Source organism: Sceloporus occidentalis, unplaced genomic scaffold (assembly GCF_023333645.1).
Source record: "Sceloporus occidentalis isolate IW3139 unplaced genomic scaffold, rSceOcc1.0.p SCAF_5, whole genome shotgun sequence".
NCBI classification, from domain to species: Eukaryota; Metazoa; Chordata; class Lepidosauria; order Squamata; family Phrynosomatidae; genus Sceloporus; species Sceloporus occidentalis.
In genome coordinates this window covers 107749538-107772903 of record NW_028316985.1, presented here as the reverse complement: position 1 = coordinate 107772903, position 23366 = coordinate 107749538, and the positions used below count along the sequence as shown (strand labels likewise).

Below are 23366 nucleotides of genomic sequence, written 5' to 3'. Positions count from 1 at the left end.
TTATCTAAACTTGCTTTTAGAGTAACAATTTCCTCTGTTTTTCCTTCCATAAGGCCTTGTAACGTCTGGTTTTTGGATCCCAGATTAGCTATTTTTTCTTCAAGTTTACTAATAACTTCATCCTGGTTTTTAAACTTCTCTTTTAAAACATCCAGTTTTTCTGTTAATTTTTTCTCACATTTTTCTTCTAATATATCTTTGTTATGCCTCAGTTTTCTCAACTGTTTTTAAGCTCCATTTCTCTTAGCTGTCCCTCCTATTCTTTTCTTTTTATTAAATTCTCTTCTCTGTTTTAGTTCCTTTAATTTAAGCCTAATCAAGTCAAGCTCCTTGTCTGATATCCCCATATCATCACAAGCTTTCTCAAAACTGGCTATATATAATTCATGACTAACTCCTGTGTCATATGTAGGGGGGGGGGGACTGTATCATATAGAGGGAACCCATTAATGTTATTCTTGACAATATGAGTAACTCTAGATTCTAAATTGATCATTAATCCCATGTCATCATCTTTATGTCATGTATTTCTCTATCATGAGCCATCTCATTCTCCAGTTCCTTCATTTTTAAGCCATGTATTTCTCTGTTATGAGCACTCTCATTCTCCCTTTCTCCATCTTTGATTCTGGCCATTTCAAGTTTGATTTTCCAAACCTCTATATTCTCTTGTGATTCAGCAATGGAGGTGTCAAGACTAGCTACCATTTCTTCCCTGGCTTCCTCTTCCCCCATTTCTGCCATTGCTGGAGTTTTGACTTTTTTAGGAGGCACGTCAGAAGTATTTCCTTACAAATACCCAAAACCTTTACCTCAAGAAATACTCTAATGTAACTGTGCTTCCACTTAATAACACACATCCACTTGAATCTTATAGTTAGATCAGTGATTCCTTATTTTACCACCAACGTATACCTCAGGAATCACTTGGTGTGCTTTTGCTTTTTTTCCCCTCTGCCAACTAGTCTCCTACAATTACCTCTGCAATTTACCTCAGAGACTAGTCTTAAAATCACACTCTAGCGTGGTCAGTTTCTAAGCAATCCCCTACAAATACCCTTGTATGAATACACACACTAACTGCCACCAATACATTTGTGTGAAGGGCCCACAGGTGCCCTTGCATGAACACACACACTAACTGCCACCAATGCATTTGCCTGAAGGACCCACAGGTGCCCTTGCATGAACACACACACTAACTGCCACCAATGTATTTGCCTGAAGGACCCACAAGTGCCCTTGCATGAACACACACACTAACTGCCACCAATGTATTTTCCTGAAGGACTCACAAGTGCCCTTGCATGAACACACACACTAACTGCCACCAATGTATTTGCGTGAAAGACCCACACTTTTCTTTAGTATGATGTCCCACGCCTTCAGGTTTTAAAGAGTAGCGTAGTTTGTTCTCACAACGCAAGTCAAATGATTTCAAAACAAGAATAAAAGTTTTTTTGAAACAACAGAAGTATATTAAGTATCTTTTGATGTGCAGATGTTATTGAATCTTTATTTGGCAACTTAGTCACAGATATTTTCCTGCTCTCTCAGTAATAAACCAAAGTCTGCCATACCAGCTATGAAATCCATCAGGAGTATAATAACCCCAAACTCCCTTCCTAAAGTTGGGTTATCTCTGAGTCCCTCAATTCCAGACTCTTCTCAAGTTATTGTCCCTCTCTGGACTTAATAAAACCTTCTCTCTCTAGCTTTTCCAAAAGACTCCCACTGTCAAACTCCCAGCCAGCTACTAACTACTAACTGTTCGTTCCAACTGTCAACTCCCAACTGTCTCTCCTCTCTATCAGCACAGAATTTTCAAAGGTCCCAGCCCACATTCTATAGTGGCAATAATCCCACTCCAACCACTAAAAATACTGCTATTCCCTTTCCATATTTGCATTCTGGTTAGCTCTGTATGCTGTTCGGATTGGTACCACATATGACTGCACCCTGCGTATTTTCTAAATAAAGCCTTCTTAATTCTCCCAAAACCAAGAGTCCTCTCAGTTAATATTGGTATATTGGTGCCCACGGTCCAAAGGTCACCCAAATCTCATGCAAACCTAACTTCACCAACATTTGAAGTATTGCTGGCAGCTGGTGAGGACTCCCCTGTTTCCTCAACCTGTTATTTGGGTTAACAAACACTCATGTGGATAAGTCTGTGGTTTAAGATAATCCAAAGGATTTTGAGTCAAAGGGGTGTACCTCCACATAACTTTAAACCAGTGGTTCCCAACCTGGGGGTTGGGACCCCATTGGGGTTCGAATGACAGTTTCCCAGGGGTCGCCAGGGACCCCCCTCAGAGCACCATTCCCAAACAAAGGGCCTCCAAGCTAAGCGCATTAAAGCAGCAGCCACCTCCAGGCCCCTCAGTGGCTTAGCAACTGCCCAGTGTCCCCTTTCCTTCCTCTCTCAGGAACATATAGCTCTGCAAAAAGAAAGGGAGACAGCACACTTTGAACCACTACCCCTCTGCCCTGGGGCTTTCTGGACAGGTTTCTCCAGAGGGAGTTGGCCATTGCCATCCTCTGAGGCTGAGAGAGTGTGGCTTTATGCCCAAAGCTCAAGGCAAACCTATCTTGAGGCTTTCTGGACAGGTTTCTTCAGAGGGGTTGGTCATTGCCTGTTTTTGTGATTAATCACTATGTTACTTAAGTTCAATTTGTAACAATGAAAATATGATTCATAACAGTAGCAAAATTAAAGCTATGAAGTACCAACAAAAATAATCTCATGGTTAAGGGTCACCATAACATAAGGAGCTGTATTAAAGGGTCGCGGCATTAGAAAGGTCGGGATCCACTGCTTTAAACAAAATTGAGTTTGAAAACAGCAATCTTTGGAAGGGGAAATAAGAAGCAAGCGAATGCTGCAGCACATACTGGCAAAAGTAACATCTGAATAAGCCTTTAAAAGAACTGAATCCTTTTGGGAGCTACTGCACCTTGAACTAAAACCCAGAGTGGAATCATCATCCTTCATAGGCTCATCCCTTTTACAAAGCAGCTATCAGTAAGATTGCCTTTTCAAGAAAATAGAGTACAAGAAAATAAGAAACTACTGACTCAAGGAAAGCCTTTAGCTTATGAGAAGTCTCTGGAAAGATTATTTTGGAGAAAGAAACCTGTATATTCAGAATCCCTATTTACTTTACTAGTACATTACCAGGTGTTATACTTCTGAGGAAGGAATTGGCAAAACCACCTCTGAGCATGCCTTGCCTAAGAAAACCCTATGAAATGTGTGGGGTTACAATAAGCGACTTCAAGGCACATGCTCACACATAATGGCTCTAGCCACTGCTCTTTGCTTCCATCTGGCGGCCAGTAAGAGGGCTGCTTTTGCTTTTTCATGGGAGAGGCCCCATTTTCCCTGGAAAAAATGAAAAGCCCAAGTCTAGGTGTCATCTTTTTTAAAAAAGACTTGAAACCAATCACCTGCATCAGATTTGGAAAGAACCTGAATATCTCTAGAAGTCTGAGATTGAAATACTACTTTTAAGAAAAATGAATGTAATGACTTGCTGAAGCCATTCAGAACAAAGCAGTGGCAGAATAATGCTGTTAAAAGTAACTTTCTGTGGTTTGCAGGAGGTGCTGACTTGTGGGAAGCTTGCAGCAAGAAGAGCAGATCCAAAGTGACCAGAGCTGCAGGTTCAGATTGATCTCTATAGTGCTCATTTCTTCTTTAGTCTCCTGCCTCTGTTCTGCTTGCCTCTTTGGTGGCTTGCTTAGTACAAGGCTGTCTGTTAGTGCTGTGAGACATGGAAGAGAGAGAGACAAGAGACAGAAAGACAGCAAGTTTGGAGAGGAAAGTTGGTGATTACTAGCCTCTGCAAGTAAGAGGAAGAAGGAGAGGGTAAGAGCATTTATTGAAAGGAAGGGGTTCCAGAAAAAGTTAGGGGTTTTGTTGTTGTTCCTATTGTTCTGTTGTATCTCATCTGAGTGAAGTCAAGAGGGAGAGGACCTTTCTAGGACAACACAGTACAAATACTGTATTTGTCATGTCACCCTGTTTTCTGAGTAAAGAGAAGTAGATATCTTGAGCAAATCAGATAAATTTTTAAATGCAGAACATTTCACGTTACCAAACATATTTCACAACTTAAACTACATTTCACAAAATATAATTTTTATTAACTTTATATGCCTCTTCTGCATTTTCAGTAGCTTTCGACATACAGCCATTCTGAAGATTAAAAAAAAATTCCATCCACACTTAAGTGACAAAGCGCTGATATTCAGTGGCATTTTGCCTTTGAACCCAGTGGTTCCAGATAACTATCATGATTAAAAACCATCTGTATACCTCTCCTCTTTTTTGCTTAATCATCTTTTATAGCTATTTAAATGATTTCCCATCATACACAGGTTAGTAGGCATTTTAAGTGTCCTCTCTTGCCAGTCTCAAATCTCCTGTTAATCAGTTTCAATGAATTACCGTAAGTTCTAATATTAGAAGGAGAAATTATTTTTCTAGCCACTTTGTCCTTCTTCTCTACCACTTTCTCCTCTAACATTCTTGATCATTTCCCAATCCTACCACATCCTTTGGTGACAGATGAACCAGAATTAGAATAAACCACACTGGTAATATGGTTATTTCTGGCATGGTCACTCCTTTCTGTAATCACTAGTATGGAATTTGCCTTTCATAGCTGTAGTATATAACTGGGTCAACAGTTTGGATGAGCTATATCCATCCCACCCCAAGATCCTTTTGCTGAACTACCAATTCAGACCCCATCAGTGTGTTTGTGTAGTCAGATTGTGGGTAAAGTGGGAGTAAGGTTGCCCAAAGTGCATTGTTTAATACTTAATTACACTATATTACCACTTGCTATACTTAATTACGCTGCATTACCATTATGCTGTTCATTCATCTAATCTGGCAGCATTCGTTTGAAGCTCTTGACAATCTGCTTGGAATTTCATAATCTTGACTAACAATATGCTATTGAAAATATATTAAGACCTTCCAAATTCTAATTAGCGCCTTTCTGTCAGAAATCTGTCCCAACTTGTTAAGACTGTGCTGAGCAGATGGGAGAATTGTTTAGCCTGACACTCAACTCCTCAATTCAGCCATAAGTACACTGTGCAGTGGGAATGATCTTGTGCATGGTACAGATTTCTCTCCTCCTGAGGAGTACATATAGCACTTCGCATATGGCAAACACATTCCTTAACTGTCACTTCTAATGCACTGCATGCCCTCTTATTTTATTTATATGTTATTCATTTATTGCACTTATATTCTCACCTTTCTCCCAAAAGTGGATCCAAGGCAACTCTTCTTGGCTTGCATGAGTAGTGGACATGAACTTGCACATGAAGTAGTTTACAGATTAAACACTTTATGGTTTTTTAAAAATCAAAATTTGGGTAGGATCCATATCTGAAAAAAGGTATCCAATAATTTTCTGAAGGAAGCAGAGCTCTGTGGACATTTGAAAGTAAAAGCTAAAAACCTATTATTGCAAGAAAGCAACAACTATTTTTGCCTTTCTAATTAGCTGCAAACCTTGGTGAAAATCAATTCTGCCATTTGCAGTCCAAATACATCCTTAAAATTCTGTTCTGTTGACAATCTGAAATTTTAGTAGTTTCTGAATTCATTCAATTTCCTCTTTTAAATTCAAATACTTAAAATAATATAAAGTATAATGTCAAGTATCTTTGTTTTGAATTTGTCATAAGCTGGCAACTCACTGGTTAGTGGAACTGAGCTCCAAATAGTGTTTGTAGAATTTCAGTACTATATTAATTTTCAAATACTAATACGCTTTAGAATTATTTGTAATTTCTGCTAGCTGCATAATACTTGAGAAAATATATTACTATAAAACGAATCATGGTTTCTTTTGGGTAGTTTAGGAATCCACCGTATGACACTCGAGCCTCGGCATCTGGATAAGATTTTAAAGATTTATTCGTTTTCCTTTTACAAGACGACTTCGTGCCATCCAAGCATCCTAAAAACAAGAATAGGAAAAATGTGTTATTTACTGAATGCAGACTCCTGCCTTATTTGTGCACAAGATAATTTTTACAATATAAACAAACAGATCATATTTATATAGAGGGGATTCCTTGCACAAGCAGCTTTGGTTTTGCATAGTGCTTTGGTCTGTTTACACAGTGGACAATATATATCTGACAGGCACACCTCAGTTAACAAAGCATCTGAGGACTTTTCTCACATGTACTTGCTGTCCAGACACAATCATGCTAGTTTAATAACCAAAGCGTACTACAGTGGACCCTTGTTATCCGCTGGGATTTGGTTCCAGGAACCCCCTGTGAATAACAAAATCCGTGTATGCTCAAGTCCCATTAAATACAGTGGCATAGCAAAATGGTGTCTCTTATATAAAATGGAAAAATCAAGGTTTGATACTTGAAATGTATACTTTTTTTGAAGATTCTTTTTACAAAGGCTTTTTACATCCTCATGCCCCTCCTGTTTTCACTGTCTACTTTTTCAGCAGTTTTTTAGAACTTGGGAGATGGTCAGGGATGGCAGAAGAATACAGACTTTTGGGTTGTTGCAGCATGCCTGCAGTAAACAATGCAGTAATGAAACCTGAGCTGGAAAAGGGTAGGCTAGAGTAGGATTCTGTGTGTAGATAAACAGCAGCTGCCTCAAGCAAAACAGACAGAAAAGGGGAACGAAAATAAGCCTATCTCACCTCCCCACCTCCCCCAGCATTTTTTTAAAGTATAGGCCTTGAAGTTTAGTTCCTAAAATGAAAATCACAAGAAAAGTGGAGACTGGTGAAAGAAAAAGTCATCCCTAGACCAATTTTGGAAAAAGCCTTCCAGTGGCTTCTAGACAATTCAAAATGTTTGGTTTGCTTAGGCAAGCTTTACCTGACCTGGCTGTTTCTTTTGACACCTGCATGCTGTTAGTATTGAATAAAATATTTGCTGAGATATGGTGAATTGCTTTTCCTTTTTTGTGGATTAGGGAACTATCCCTGTTCTTTCCTTGTTATTTCTGTCTCTACTACCAAATGATCTATCAAAGAAATAATGCCCAGGAACACAAGTACAGTTGTCCCTCCATATTCGCTAGGGTTAGGGGAACAAGACCCCCGTGAATATGGAAAAACCACAAATAATAAAAACACTGTTTTTACCTGAGAGGACACCTCTCTAGGAATCTCTAGGTCCTCCAGTGCAACTCTGTGGTCAATGTCCAACATACACTGACCATAGAATGGCACTGGAGTAGCTACAAATGGTCTTTCAGTGCAACTTTTAGTTAAAGTTGACCACAGAGTTTCACTGGAGGACCTAGACAGTCCTAGAGAGAACATAATAATGGAATCCGTGAATAATCAAATCCCCAAATATCAAAGCTGCAAATATGGAGGGATGACTGTACTTTATTAAATGATGTATATCTGAACTGTAAATGGTAGAGATCTGTAGGTTTTGAATACATATCTCACATCTTCACACAGTCCCTATTGTTCCTTCTCTCTGCCTAAATTTTGCCTGTCAAGCATAACCTCTCAGGTTTAAAGGCTACAAAGCTGTCTTTGGATCTAGAGGATTCTGGGAATTGTAGTCCAAACAAATAAGTTTTGTGAGTTCTGCGATTGATAGTATGAATGAAAAGAGAACAAGTAATTAAAACATAGTGGTTTGAGCACTGGACTACGATTCCAAGTTTCCCTACTTGGAAAACCAATGGCTGACCTTAGACAAGTGATTCACTTTAGAATCACTGTAAGTCAGCTATGACTTAAAGGTGCACAACAACAAACAACAGCTAAACCATACTCTGGCATTGTCTCATTACCTGAGCTATAGTGCTATATTATAAGACAGCGTCTATATGTATGCTACAGTAACTGTTAACACTGAAAAGATATACCAAGCCATGTAATTCAGCTTCTTGACAAATTGACCTTTCACTGGGAAAAGTGGGTATTTTTTATCCATATTATAAGTAGAGACATTTATAAGCATGTGAGTAATGTTTGCAGAAATCTGTGAAATCTGAAAGATAGCTATATAAAATTCCCCGGACCTAGTGCTAGTGCTTTAATACTTTCCCTTACTATTGGCTTTCCTTCTTCAGTTAGAATTCCCAGGACAGTTTGTATAAAAAGAATTGTAACAGCTTATGCAAAATAGCAAAAGGAATAAATAATGCAAAATATGGAATATCATGCAAAAATATCCCCAGTATGCCTAAATTCACACATTGCAATATTCAGATTTTCTTGGTGCAGAATTCAATTACCTAATTTCAGAAATGTTAGTTTTATTTTTTTGAATTGGGATTTTATACAGCTCTGGATCCAACAGGAATTGTTCTGTAGCCTAAGAGAGATCACTAGGCATATCTCCGTTTTGGATTAACCTATAATGATAAACCTGTTTCTGGCACTGTATATAGGTGCAGTTTCTGACAAGAGGCATGCCTAATTGCCAAAATACAGGCATCTGCACTAATCTGATAATGAACATAGAAGCTTTTCAGCTTCTTGCCAGTAACCAAAATACCACATCAAAGAAGACAACATTCCTAGGTCCTGGTACGAAAATAATGAATAAGCAACATCACACAGTGAGTTATACAGCAAATAATAATAATAATAATAATAATGGGGGGGACCTATGATCAGACCTGCTCAACATCAAAGCACAAATCTTGACATGCAATTTCTACTAAACAGTAGTTTCCAGAGCTTCAGCTTAAAGTTAATGTGTGATATAAACTGACTCGATAATGGACATTAAGAAAAACTTGCCTTCAAGGTGATAGGGAAGTCTATGCCATACTTTATCCTTGCAATCTCTTGAACTTCTTTCTCAATGTTCTCTTGAGAAGTACCTTTCACGTCAATGTAATGGCAGTCAGAACTTGCATAATGACAAGAGATTGCCTGCATTTAAAAAACAAACAAACATTATGCCAACAATCTGAAATTGTGAAACACCTTTCCAAAAAGGAAATGAACAGGTTGCATATTGGTTCTTCGAATGGTCATCTATGATCTCACACATTGTGATGTTCTGCACTTGCCCAGTGTAGCTTTGGAACCTTCTAGACTAGATCTTATTAATTTTTGGTGGTAGCTCCACCTACCTTCCATTTTGTCTCCACTTTCCATAATCTTCTCAGTTCCAAGTACACTGAATGGCACTATAATATGAGCCAAGACAGTGGAGGGGAGGATGGGCAGGTTTGTGTGAGATCACAGATGACCAATCAAAGAACCACTTACAAATATGCAACCAGTTTGTCTTCTTCATGGTCTCTCTGACTCACACATTGGGGAGATTAGTGAGCTATAACATACGGAGGAGAGAGAATCTTGCCCAAGAAGAAATTGAACAATAAATTATGCATCATGATAATAACACAATTTTTTTTACTGAAAAATGGTATGGCACTTAAAAAGGTAAATGGAGTCAGTGCAATGCTGATAGCTCTCCCAAAAGCTGCATCAGATCTTGATATAGCATCTACCCTGTAATGGGATATGAATGAAAGGGGTTGTGACCAAACAGCTGCCTTGCAGACCTCCTCCAAGAGAATTCCTGAGAGAAAAGCTGATGATGCGGCTACCACCCTGGTAGAATGGGCCTTTCTGTCAGTGGCTCATTGCATGCCAGTTTATAGGCTAAAAGGATATCAAAACCACCCATTTGGAAAAAATTTTGAATTGAAACCAGTTGGCATTTTTTGGAAACCGAATAATAAAGTTTCTGAGAGGCTCTGAATGTAGCTGATCTGTCAACATAAAAATTAAGAGCCCTGCAAACATCTAAAAAGTGTAGCTGCCATTCAAAATCAGGGGAGGGTTGCTGCATAAAAGTCGGGAGTACTATACCTTGATTGAAGTGGAATATAGAGACCACCTTAGCAGAAACAAAATGTCTGGTCTTAGAAATACTACCTTGTTGTGATAGAATAGCAAATATGGTGGGTCTACACATAAAGCACATAAAGTTCAGTCGCCGTTCAAGCTGACGTGATCGCAAATAAAAAGGCCGTTTTCCAGGAAAGCAGATGCAAGTCACATGAAGCCATGAGCTCAAAGGGGCTCCTTGATAGTTGAGACAAGACCAACTCCATCCCAGCATTGGCCCTAGTCCTGGATGGGCAAAAATTCTTGAAACCTTTAAGAAACTGTTGGACCAATGGGTCTCAAAGAAAAGACTGCAAACCCAATCATCTGGGGTAAAATGAAATGGCAGCCATGTAAATCTGAGAGAAGACAACGAGAGTCCTTCATCAGCAAGGGACAGTAGAAACTCAGCAAATGCCCGTGCAGTGCAGAGGTAGGTGGCAATCCTTCAGATGTGAGAAATTTACAGTATTTGTCCCACTTATAGAAATACGATTGCTGTGTAAATTCTTCATGAACTTGCAACACTCAGTGGACCAAGTCAGATAAATAAGAATAGTCCGACTACAGCTCCACATCTGATACCGCATCCTGTGATCAATGGACTGGATCCGGTTGTGATTCTCTTAATGTCAAATTCGCCAAGCTGTGAAATGACTGTTGTAAATTGTCAGGAGTTGGGAGGAAGATGAAGTCGAAGGAATTGTCCCTTGGTCAGCCACAAAAGGGTGGTGAACTATGCTTGACATGGCCACCACGGCAGTCACAATCACATTTGAAAAGCCCTCCCTTCATCCACCATCTCGAGGGAGAGAGAGGCAGGCTAGCTCCAATAGGCCTGCCTGGAAGTAGAAAAGCCCTCCCTTCATCCTCCATCTTGAGGGAGAGAGAGGCAGGCTAGCTCCAACAGGCCTGCAAGGAAGAAGACAAGCCCTCCCTTCATCCACCATCTTGAGGGAGCAGAAGGCAGGCTAGCTCCAGGAAGCCAAGTCCTCCCTCCAGTCCATCTGCCTTGGTCCAGGCCTCGGAGGTAGCGAAGACTGCTGGACCTCATCCCCTTCCCCACCACCACTCCCTTCTCCTTTTGTGTCCTGTCTTTTTAGATTGTAAGCCTGAGGGCAGGGAACCGTCTAATTAAAAAGATTGTATGTACAGCGCTGTGTAAATTTACAGCACTTTCTAAATAAAGGTTAATAATAATAATAATAATAATAATAATAATAATAATAATAATTTGACCTGTCTCTCTGGAGTTTTGACACTACCCTGGTGACAATGGAAATGGTGGGAACACATATAGTGTTTTTCCCAACCATGAATGGAGAAATGTGTCCATTTTGGGATCTCCCTGACCTGTCCCTGGAGCAAAAGAGGGTGCATTGTTCATTCTTGTCCTTGGCAAACAGGTCGAGCTGTAGGGTCCCCAACCAAACAAAGAATTCCTGCATGGCGTGATGGTGTAAGGTCCATTCGTGGCATGATATGGGTGAGCAGCTGAGTTTATCGGTCAACAGGTTATCCTCCCCAGGGAGGTAATGTAGCATGATGCCCCTTAGAACGCATCAGCTCCAAATGCAAAGGGTAAAATCCAATAGCGTTTTGAACCTTGTGCCGTCCTGTTTGTTTATGCAGTACATCATTTTGGTGTTGTCCATAATAACCTGTATTGTCTTCTCTGTCAGAAGTGATTCGAAGGTTCGGAGGGCTTTTTGTACTGCCATAATCTAATATGTTGATATGTAGGGATCTTTCTGAATTCATCCATACACCCTGGATGCACAGATCTTGGACATGTATGTCCCAACCCTTCATTAGAGCACCCGAGATGATGGCTAGGTGAGGATGTAGGAGGAGGAAAGGCACGCCGGCAAATACAATGTCTGGGTGCAGCCATCACCCTAGGGATGGTGAATATATCTGAGCATTGTAAGTCTTTTTTTCCGGTGGGTCGTGAAGTGGCTCCCAGAAGCAGCTTTGAGGGAGTGGAATCAAAGAATTGCCCAGAGAGTTACAGAAGTGGTGGCAGCCATGTGGCCCAGGAGAACTTGGACGTGACTTGCTTGTAACCTTCTGGATTGCCAGAAGCATAGAACTAGGGTGAACAGAGTCCGAAACCTGGTCTTTGGGATGTAAGCTTTGACTGACATTGAATCCAGGATCACTCCGGGATCGTCTGAACCAGGACCAAACTAGACTTCTTGGAGTTGACCTCAAGGCCGAACATCACCAGCAAACTCGGGATATAAGAGACCTGACATCAGAGCAGGTGGTCGGAATGGGCAATTAAGAGCCAATCGTCTATCTAAGGAAAATTGTGAACTCCGTGGTCGAACCTAATTGCAACTACTGACATGAGTTAAGGATTCCTATGCTGCTACTCACACAGCAGACAAAAAAGAACTGAGAGGACTAAGCGGGAAAGCAGAGACAAAATGGATTGGTTGGCAGAGCCCCAAAAGTTACTATGATCTAATCTAGAAAGTTCTGAAGTTACACTGCGCAGGCACAGGACATCCCAATGTGCAAGTCACAGAGACCACGAAAAGAAAGAGGGATAGATTTAACTAACATGAGATCCTCATCATCTCCCAAATTCATGTGAAATCCATAACAGCGATCTGTGGAGAGCATGCAAATGTTGTTTACATTACCACTGGAACACACAGAGAACATACACAAATAACTCTGGCATCCTCCCTTGAATGCAGGATGGCCAACCATTTTATTTTTGTTGCTGTTGACACCTGCAGTTCTTTGGGGTTAAACTGTTAGGTGCCATATGGTGGCAGTAGGGAGGGCCGAAGCCAAGATTGGATGAGACTAGAGTTAAAATATGAGAATGCTTAGTACAAATTACTCTCCGAAACCCTTTAAACAAGAGGATGAAGAAACATCATCAAATAAACTAAGTTAAATTAAAAGGTGACTGTCTTGACTTTTCAAGGAAAAAACTCACCTTCCAGCAACTTCAACTAGCATCTTACCTTTCGAAACCCTTCAGTCTTGTTCATCCCGGAGCCATGGATTAGTAAGGGATGGAAAAACACTGTGTCTCCTTTCTCCATAGTAAGGTGAACCCTTGGGATACTTTTATCATAGTCACGTACTCCATGGTACATTTTGTTTACACCACCCTAGAAAATCAACATAAAAATTCACTTCTAAAGTCTTAAGCTTTAGGAATATTGACACTTCAAAACCAGTAACTTTAGAACTGAATTACAGGCTTAAGGAATGGTGAAGCTAGATCAAAACAAGATCCATGAACCCAGCATTCTAATTTCCATGTTATGCCAATTCTGATTTCTCCACAATACACAGTTTTCCTAACCAGTACAACTAATTTTTTTAAGTACTTTCTTCCATTATAACATCAAGTGTATACCGCATATACTCAACTATAAGTCAACTTCATGTATAAGTAAAGGGCAGGTTTTGGGGCCAAAATTATGGATTTTGCCATGATCCGTGGATAAATCAAGGGTTAAACCTGGAGGCTCCTTCAGTGTGTGTATGTGGGCGCACAGCCAGAGGGGCTGTAACTGAGGCTTTTTTCAACTTTGGTTTCACCCAGACAGCAAGAGCCAGCACAGGCTTTGTTTGTTTAATAGCAATCAATCACCCAGGACTCTTTCTGCTTGGCTCAAGAGAGAAAGAAACTCTCTCCCTACCTCATGGAGAAATCTGAAAGAGTTGCTATCACCTTACCATATTGACTTGTAAATAAGTGGATCTGGGATTTTGGGGTCAATTTTGGGTATAAATTTCTCGATTTATAGACAAGTATATATGGTAACTTGCAATTGTTATTAGGCCAGTGGGCCATAATTTAGATTATGTTTACAGGACAGAAATATGTTCAGCTGATTTTCAGTTTGGGAGAATTCTTTTGTCACCTCTAGTAAGAATTATCATTGAATTATCTGTATACCAAAAAAGGTTTGAAATTCTCCTTTGAAGTTACTAGGAAATAATTTCTATTCCTGTCTGAAAACTAGCCAGTTACATCCCTCTAGTATTCTTATATTTATAAAATTTGAAGCGTGTCACTACATTGAATTTTCATATCGTACAGATATCTCCATTACAGTACAAAACATTGCAGGCAGAAGCTGACACAAAGATGTGAAAGTACAAGATGGGACCACTTTGCAGATGATGTTTCAGAGAAATAAGGTAACAAATATGCAAAAGTAATTTCAAAGGGACTGCACAATAAAATAAATGTCTTAGCCAGTATCATGTTGTTATCTTTAATCAACTAATTTAATACTATCCTCATTTAATTGAAAATAGTATTTACAAGTTATAAACTGAGAAAAACACTCCCTACATAAATAAAAACACTTTTGTATTTTATAATGGCTTGGTTTGGGGTTAACACTAAACTATGATTTAAGGATATATGCTCATGTCTCAGGTTTATGTATTCCCTTCCCACACAATCCTGATCTGTTGTCTAAATACAGTCGGTCCTTCATATCCACAGATTCAAGAATCCACTGCTTGAAAGAATTTTTTAAAATAAATAAATTCCAAAAAGTAAACCTTGATTTTGCCATTTTATGTAAGGGGCATCATTTTACTATGCCACTATATTTAATGAGATTTGAGCATCCACAGATTTTGGTATCCATGAGGTCCTTGGACCAAATCCCAGCAGATACCAAGGGCCCACTGTATAACCAGAGAAGAAGGCTGTAAGGATAGTAAAAAAAAAAATCAAATCTGATTATTCAGATTGTAACTCAATGGAAAGTATGACAATGATTGGTAAAATGGAAAGCAGAGGAAAAAGAGGAAGACTGCCAGGAAAGTGGATTGACTCAGTCAAGAATATCATGGCAAGACCTAGGTTTTCAGTACCTGAACAGGCAACTGATCACTGAGGACCTTATGAAGTCTCACATTCTTAGGGATGTCATATGTCAAAGTCCAATTTGACTGTAAATCTCCCTCTTCTATCTTGCATACATATGTGTGCACACACAGAGAGACTTTACCTCCCACTCAGGATAATCATGCTGTTTCAGAGTCTCCCTATGTGATCCTGGCAACACTACTAGGCAGCCATTGCTGCGATCAATCTTCTCCATGGCAGTCCAGGCACAAACAATGCGATCTGCAGGTCGGAATGGAAAATAATGCAAATCCTGATGCATTGGATGGCGAGAAGTCTTCTTTCCTGCAATAAATATTTGTATTAGCATAGTTGCAGAATTTGTTAAAAAATTGTGTCAATATTTTAAACTTCCTATGATGATGACTGTGTATTTTCATCCATTTTAGACTTAACATCTCCTTCTCCAGCGGGAAAACAGCAGAACAGATATATTTAGGAGCAGAACAGATGTATTTCAGAAACAATATTAAAAGCAGAATATACTGAAGTTTTGCCAGTCCAAACCTGGTTCTCAAAATCCAAAACCTACTTTTCATCAGTTGGGGAGTTCTGTGAGAGGTTTTGTGGGGGCGTTTTTGTTTTGTTTTTTGAGATTTATATTTTGTATATCTTCTGTCATAGAATTCAGTGAACCACTAAATGGCATACCAACAACATCAGGGACTGCCTGAAGGAAGAGGCCCCTCCCTCCTCAACTGTCATCTCGGCCTCAGAGGGAGCGATCAGGCAGACCCAGCAACATCGAGGACTGCCTGAAGGAAGAGGCCCCTCCCTCCTCAACTGTCATCTCGGCCTCAGAGGGAGCGATCAGGCAGACCTAGCAACATCTTGGACTGCCTGAAGGAAGAGGCCCCTCCCTCCTCAACTGTCATCTCGGCCTCAGAGGGAGCGATCAGGCAGACCCAGCAACATCGAGGACTGCCTGAAGGAAGAGGCCCCTCCCTCCTCAACTGTCATCTTGGCCTCAGAGGGAGCGATCAGGCAGACCCAGCAACATCTTGGACTGCCTGAAGGAAGAGGCCCCTCCCTCCTCAACTGTCATCTCGGCCTCAGAGGGAGCCATCAGGCAGACCCAGCAACATCTTGGACTGCCTGAAGGAAGAGGCCCCTACCTCCTCAACTGTCATCTCGGCCTCAGAGGGAGCCATCAGGCAGACCCAGCAACATCGAGGACTGCCTGAAGGAAGAGGCCCCTCCCTCCTCAACTGTCATCTTGGCCTCAGAGGGAGCGATCAGGCAGACCCAGCAACATCAGGGTCTGCCTGAAGGACGAGACTTCTCCCTCCTTTAACTGTCACATTGTATTTTATATTGTATTGCAATTTTTTACTGTACACTGCTATGATCATTGTGGAATAGCGGTCTATAAATAAAATGTATTATTATTATTATTATTATTATTATTATTATTAAATTTAGACTTTTATCACAGTAATCAACTGTCCATGTTTAAATTTAGCGGAAAAGGGGAAACGTCAAATCCAACTCTGTTTTAATACAACAATGTCTGCTGGTTTGAACATTTTAAATTCTCGTTTGTTCAAAAATTCCTTACCAGGATCTGGCGGTTTATTTATTAGCATGGTGTGCATAGCCATGATGTTTGGTCCTGTAAAGCATTCGACATATTTCAGTATCTAAAGCAAAGAGAATATCTCATGAAATGTGTATTCAAACTTGCTATAGTATATAAAATCACATGATGCAAGCAGCAGCTGACTTAGCAGTAGCAATACTCAAGGAGATGTATTTCAATAATAAACCAAATATTAAAAAAGCTGCTAGTTGTATGCACAGCTCTTCTACATCTGTGTCTAAAATTGTAGTGCTATGTAAAACCAAGCAACATCCAAGTTTTGTTCACAATCCATCTGATATGTTCTTCTGCACATGTTCCAATGAGCTGAATGGGAACTACACAAGGAAAATCCCTCCCACTCAGCAGCAGATCTATGTGACATCCCCTTTCAATATAGCGCAAGGATCTGATTTACACTTAACATAGCAACTAATATCATGGTGCCCATCAGGCATTTATTCCACTAAGACAGGCATTGACAACTGCAGGAGGTCAAAGTATCAGTGTTTTAACTCAGGACTCTCTAGGGGATGCACAGACTGCCAAAAGTCCCAAAACATAAAAATAAACAACAGCTTTTTTAAATGATTAACAGCGAAGATCTCCTCCTCCAACTATTAAAAAGGTGGATTTCCATTCCTGGAGGCTTGCAAGAGAACCAATTTGCCTTTCTGGGGGTTTTTGCCACAAAAAGGAGCAGTTCGGGATATTTTAGAGGAATTGAGGCCCCTTTATTGGGATCACATGCAACCCCACAACTGCACATTGTCCACCTCTGCACAAGACCCTGGGTACAAGCAGATAATGGAATTCCAAAAAAGATATACTCAACCTGTTTTGTGGTTCATGTTCTGGAGAGAAAATTACTACCATTCTATGCTAAGAGCTCATTTACTAAAAATAAACATTAAGACAGGTCTCAGAAGTGGCTAGAAAGCAGTTCAGTCACTCTCTAAAGCAGTGTAGATATACGTTCTTAGAATGGGCGACACAGATCATATACAAATGTCATTCATAGCCACAGAATTAATATAGCTCAAAGACATTGTTCAAGTACCCTTATTAAAATGCAGATCGTTCCATCTTCACCATATTCCTTTTTACCTGAGGCAAAGTGCAGTATCTGAAGAGTTCTTCATCTTCTACAAAATCCTGTATTTTTGAAACTGCTTTCTGATCAGGAAGAAACTCTGACTTGGCAATTGCAATATCTCTCATGATCACCAGTCCATGTATTTTCACATCATTTTGGCAGATCTTTATGAACTCATTTCTGAAAAAAAGATTTTAAAAGAGATAAAGGAGAGTTGGCAAAACAATGATGTTGGCCTTAAAACAAATACTGAATATTTCTACTAAGAAAAAAGTAAAGATAACAACTAGAAGCAAGTGAAATTCTGTTCCTGGAACCTTCAAAAACCATATGGACTACCAACAATAGCAAACAAACACCAGAAGTGACCTGTGGCTCTGAAAAAATGGATATTTTATTATAAATATTCCCTGCAACCTATTTTAAAAGACAAATTGCCATTCTTAGAAGTTTCCAATGGGAGCCAGCACAGTATAGTGGTTTGAGCATTGGACTACAACTGTGGAGACCGGGTTCAACTCACTGCTCAGCCATGAAAACCCAGAGTGACTCTGGGCATGTCACATTCTCTCAATCTCAGAGGAGGGCAAAGGCAAACCCCCTCTAAACAAATCTTGCCAAGAAAACCCTGTGATAGGTTTACCTTAGAGTAACAACTGAAGGCAAACAATAACAAGAACAACAACAACAGGTTTCCAATTCACTCTTTTTGACCTTAAAAAGGGGGCTCAATCAGTTTGGCAGGTGGAAGGCCACAAAAATAGCCTTGAGGCCACATAAGGCACCAGATCTTATCACTTTGATCACCCTTGTTAGATAATCTCTTTGTAAATGGCAAGGAAACCAGACTGGACTTTTACCTGAAATGTTCAATATCCTCACTGGAAACCAAATTTTTCATGACTAGATAGCCATTCTCCTCATAGAAATGTCTTTGTTCTGGGCTAAGAAAGTTGTTATCCAACGTATAACTGTGAAGACATCAAAAGAAATACAAGTCAAAGTAAAAAAGATCAGAACGATAGACTGAACTGAAAATAACATGCAAAAAACATCAGTCTAGTTGTTTCTGGAATGACTGAAGGGGGGGGGGGAGAGATAAGCACAGACTTATTGATAAGGAAGACTTTATCCAATGATACTCCATGACCCCACTGATAATGCAGCAGGGACCTAATAAATAATTTATCCCTGAACCTTTGGCAGCAATTAACAAACTAGTTCAGGATATCTTGGTGCTTGGTGTCAGAACAACCAGCAATGGTAGGTATGTACTCTGCAAGTGCCCATCCCCAATGACTAGCAGCATTTGCAAAGTGTTCTGTACAAAGTATGGTGTAACGTGTCTCACGCCCCAGAACATTCTGCAATTCAAGAAAGTTCCATGTACAAACTCTTTGGCGGATGTGTCAGCATGGGAAAGGCTCCCTGAAGGGAGAAAATCTGAAATCTGGAGACATTATTTTTGACAAAAAGAACCCAAAATCCAGTTCAGTTTACTTCTTGAAAACAGTAGCAATTATACAGAATCAACCATGCTCTGAAATGGCACATTAAAAGAAGTGAGAGATATCTGTACAATAATGAATATTTACATTTCTATTTTATAGTGCTCTATTCTATGCCGCTTCTGGATGGTGCTGTGACAGAAACTCTAGCACATAAACATTTCAGAAAGAGACATACTGAAACAAAACAAGCCATTTACTATACAATTCTTAAAATGCTTGCTAAGTGATAAGCCACCACTAAACACAACAGACCTGCACAGACATAGATAGGACTACTCTACTAAGTGGTTATTTTATACTACAAAGATGATTTTTATTTTAATATATGCGGTTGCACAGGGAACTAAAGATTGGAGGCATGAAAAATGAGAACGTTTCTCTTAAAATACTGGCGAATAGTAGACAATTATTATGTCTTCTCCCACCCTGGTAAGTATTTTCAGAAAGTATTGCACATTCAGAGAGAAAGATTGTTAGGTGGAATTGCAAAAACCACAGGATCCCTGCAGATCAGCAATGTGCTGGTCAATGAACCCATCATTATCAAAAATTCACTAAAATACTAGCTTAGATTCCTAATGCATCCGTTTTTTCTTATTCGTATACAAAATCTGACAACATTTCAGCTATATTTTCATGCAAGAAGAAATAGGACAAAACTACACCTACCGGAACTGTGTTGGATATTTCCCAGTAGCAACTTGGGCAGAAGTAGGAAATGGTGACTTGAGAGCAAATTAAGGAAAGAAAATGTAGATTGGAAATTGCCTTATGGAGACTTAAAATTGCAAGAATTCTTGTCATAAAAGTTTTTCTATTGTTTTGCATTGTTTTAAAATCATTTTAAAAATTTAATAAAAAATCTTTAGATCATTACATACCTCTTATGTAACAACAAGAAGTAGAAAGGTCAGAAGCAGAATTGCATGTACAGAAAAATAAACAGTAAACAGTAAATAAACAGTATAATGGGAGTTCTAAAATGTAATAGAAAAAATCTTTCTCTTTTCAGTCACAAGTCATGTCAGTGTGTGTGTGTGTGGGGGGGGGGGGGGGGGCTTCAAGTCACCTGTCAACTTTTCATAGGGTTTTCTTAGGCAATTAATATCCAGAGGCAGTTCTGCAATCTCCTTCCTCTGAAATACATAGTCTATAACAGCTACAGGTACATGATATTGTCTTGCAGTTGTCCTCCTCACTTCTTCTGCAAGGTTTCTCTACTTTTAACAACTGGCTGAGTGTTAATTCAGCAAGTGAAGCGTTCCTTATTGCCTATTTGCATGTCATGAAGTAATGGCATTTTTAAAAATCCAGGATGTTACATTGTTATATTAACTGATATACTAGTTAATTAAAACATGGGAACATAAAAAGAGCTCAGCTGGATCAGAGCAAAACCCCATTCTGCATCCCATACCGTTTGTCTCCAAAACACAATGCAGAAATCATCCAGTTTGTGAGCGCTTTAACTGCCCTGGCTCCGTGCTAAAGAATGATGGGGATTGTAGTTTATTGTGGCACTAGAGCTCTCTGACAAAACTACTACAGTTCTCACAAAACTACAATTCCCAGAATTCACTAACATCGAGCAGTTAAGGCAGCCTCAAACTGGATTATTTCTGCATTGCGTTTGGGACCGGAGTCTCTCCATCTGTAATGAAGTCTTCCTCTTTTCTTACTGTCTTCTACGTTACCAAGCATTATTGTCTTTTCCAGTGAGTCATGTCTTCTCATGATATGACCACAGTGTGACAGACTATAAGCATGTTATGTGCACATGTACGCCTTCAGGTTGCCTGTGGATTCATGGCGGCCCCATGGATTTTATATGGCTTTCTTAAGCAAGAAATACTCAGAAGTGATTTTGCCAGTTCCTTCCTCTGAAATACAGCCTACAGCACACAAATTTTATCTGTTATTCTGCAGTGTTTATTTGGCCATGATTTAATTTAGGTGCAAAGCTCTTTCACTTATTATCACAAACCCAGAGAACCTCTGCTATAGGGGGCCATATAAATGTCAGAAACTAATGTACAATCACAAAGAGGAACTGCACTCCTCTGTTCAGCTGCCCTAAGAAAGCCTGGCATTCAGAATTTAAGAGGCTTTTCCCTCGTCATCATCATCCACATGTATACACAAACAATAACAACTATGATGAAATGTAAACAACTGGCAGCCCTTTCATGGAAGGAGTTATTCTCATCCCACTAATTTGCTCTGTTTACAGGATAAACAGGAAAAGCATACAGGTGGAGTCTCCCTTATCCAAAATGCACTTTGGAATACCTGTATTGGCATATATGTATGTTATGAAATCTCTTGTAGATAAGACCCAAGTCCAAACTTGAAATTCATAGCCTTGGCTGAAGAGCGGATATAAATAAATAAGTATTATTATTATTATTATTTATCTTTCACACACACCACACTTTATATACAATCAGCCTGGAGGTAATTGTATACAGTATTCTAAATGTTTTTGTGTGAACGAAGCAAAGTCTGTGTGCGTTGAACTTCCAGAAAGCATCGCTGTCCCTATCCCAGACACCCATGAGAAAAGGTTTGGGGTTCTGGAGTATTACTTTGACATTTTGGACCAGGGAGACTCAACTTGTATCTTCTCCTCAAAGATTTCTCTTCAGTGCCGGTTGCTGACGCAGTTAAAAGAAGCCACTCATAACTAGAGCTGTCCATCTGAAAAACAAAGATGCCGCTCTTGAATCTTAAAACACATTTTGCTCTGCAAACACACGCCGGAATTACTTAATAATTTACCCTTTCATTAAAACACCTTCTCTCTTCCTGTTTCCTCCTCATTATTTTATTTTATTATCTGATCGTAACATCACATTGTAACTAATGTTTTTATTTGCATTGTGGATTCAAGTTTCAACTGATTATTGTTTATAATACGTATTTTAGATACCATTGTATTTTATGGTTGTTGTAATCACACCTCGATCCAGTGGGAGAGGCAGGGAAATATAATAATAATAATAATTATTATTATTATTATTATTATTATTCTATTTTTATCCCACCTTTCTCCCAAGTTGGGCTCACAATATATATGGATAGATAGATATAAAAACACATTAAAACATTTAAAAGAAACAATTAAAAATAGTCCAATTAAAACAGTAAAAGGTTTTTTTTAAAATCACAACATACAAAATGTATTTGACAAATAAATAAAATAATAAATAAATCGTTTAAAACATAGAAGTTTACAAATAATCTATAATAATAATACTAATACAATTTATTTCTACCCCGCCTTGGGAGAGTCACACTCTCTCAGCCTCAGAGGATGGCCATGGCAAACTGGCCAAACCCCCCCCCCCAAACAAACCAATAAATAAGCAAATGCCTCAGGGTCCCTATAAGTCTGAAGTAATAATAATAATAACAACAAACTCCAACTCCCAGAATTCCATAGCACTTGAGCCACCTAAGAGTTAAAGCGCTTCTAAACCGGGTTATGATTTCCCCAGTGTGGATGCAGAGGCTATTGCTATAATAAGGAGGGCTGCCTCTTTCTCCCTGAACAGCAAGCCAAGGATACGACTGAGGGGGGGAGAAGATGCCGGAGGACAGTCCCCAGCCGGAGGGAGGCCCCCTTCCCCGGCCCCTCCATCTTCCTCTCAGCAGAGCCAGGCGGCGACTACGTTACAGCTCCCACCTCCCTCCCTTTTCTCCCTCACGATGAAGCCCCGCCGACAAAATGGCGGACGCTCCGCCCGCCCTGAGCTTCTGGCCTGTCTCAATTATCACAGTACGCTCTTATAACTAGGCTACTATTCCACTTTAGCTGCCTCCGTCCCGTTGCATGCTGGGATTTGCAGTTTCAGGAGGAGGCCTTGGGAATTCTCAGCCAGAGGGCTCTCAGGCCTCGCTGAACTACAAGACCCACAATGCAACGGGAGGCAGCCGAAGTGGCATAGCATTATTACTATAACAGTGTAGTGAGGTAAAGTGGTGTGTCAGGCATTGAACCTGACACACACACACACACAGCCAGGCCAGATGGCCCTATGAAGGAAAATCTCCATCCATGTTGGGATAGATGGGGAAATGTATCCCTCCAAAGTGGCTTGTAAAGTGGTCACACAGTGTCAAGTGTTATCAGAGGGCTCTGCTCTTTCCCACACACACTTCTGAGCTTAAAGACATAGCCCTGTTAGTCTCTAGAATCAGTATGCAGAGAGATAATAATAATAATAATAATAATAATAATAATAATAATAATAATAATAATAATAATACAGTGGACCCTTATTATACACCAGGGTTCCAAGATCCCCGTGGATAACAAAACCTGTGGATGCTCAAGTCCCATTAAATATAATGGAATTCAGACCCATTAGTGAAAATCTGATGTTGACATTGGTTC

The 23366-nt window shown here is 39.7% G+C and overlaps 1 protein-coding gene across 2 annotated transcripts; it reads right to left on the bottom strand.

Annotated features, from left to right (window-relative positions):
* Positions 1-22658, bottom strand: LOC149312636 (phytanoyl-CoA dioxygenase, peroxisomal-like). 2 transcript variants are annotated; one of them, XM_089525061.1, is made up of 9 exons: positions 22539-22658; positions 19640-19695; positions 18320-18430; positions 17471-17639; positions 16343-16424; positions 14888-15069; positions 12869-13018; positions 8781-8915; positions 1-5987 (listed from the first exon to the last, which is right to left on the bottom strand). In XM_089525061.1, exons 1-9 carry the CDS (start codon positions 22608-22610, stop codon positions 5934-5936), a joined length of 1011 nt encoding a protein of 336 aa, XP_089381187.1. In that variant the 5' UTR covers positions 22611-22658; the 3' UTR covers positions 1-5933. The 2 variants fall into 2 exon arrangements, with proteins under 2 accessions (XP_089381187.1, XP_089381188.1); XM_089525062.1 differs by lacking the exons at positions 1-5987; positions 8781-8915 and adding an exon at positions 8948-12502.
* Positions 22659-23366: the final 708 nt, after the last annotated feature.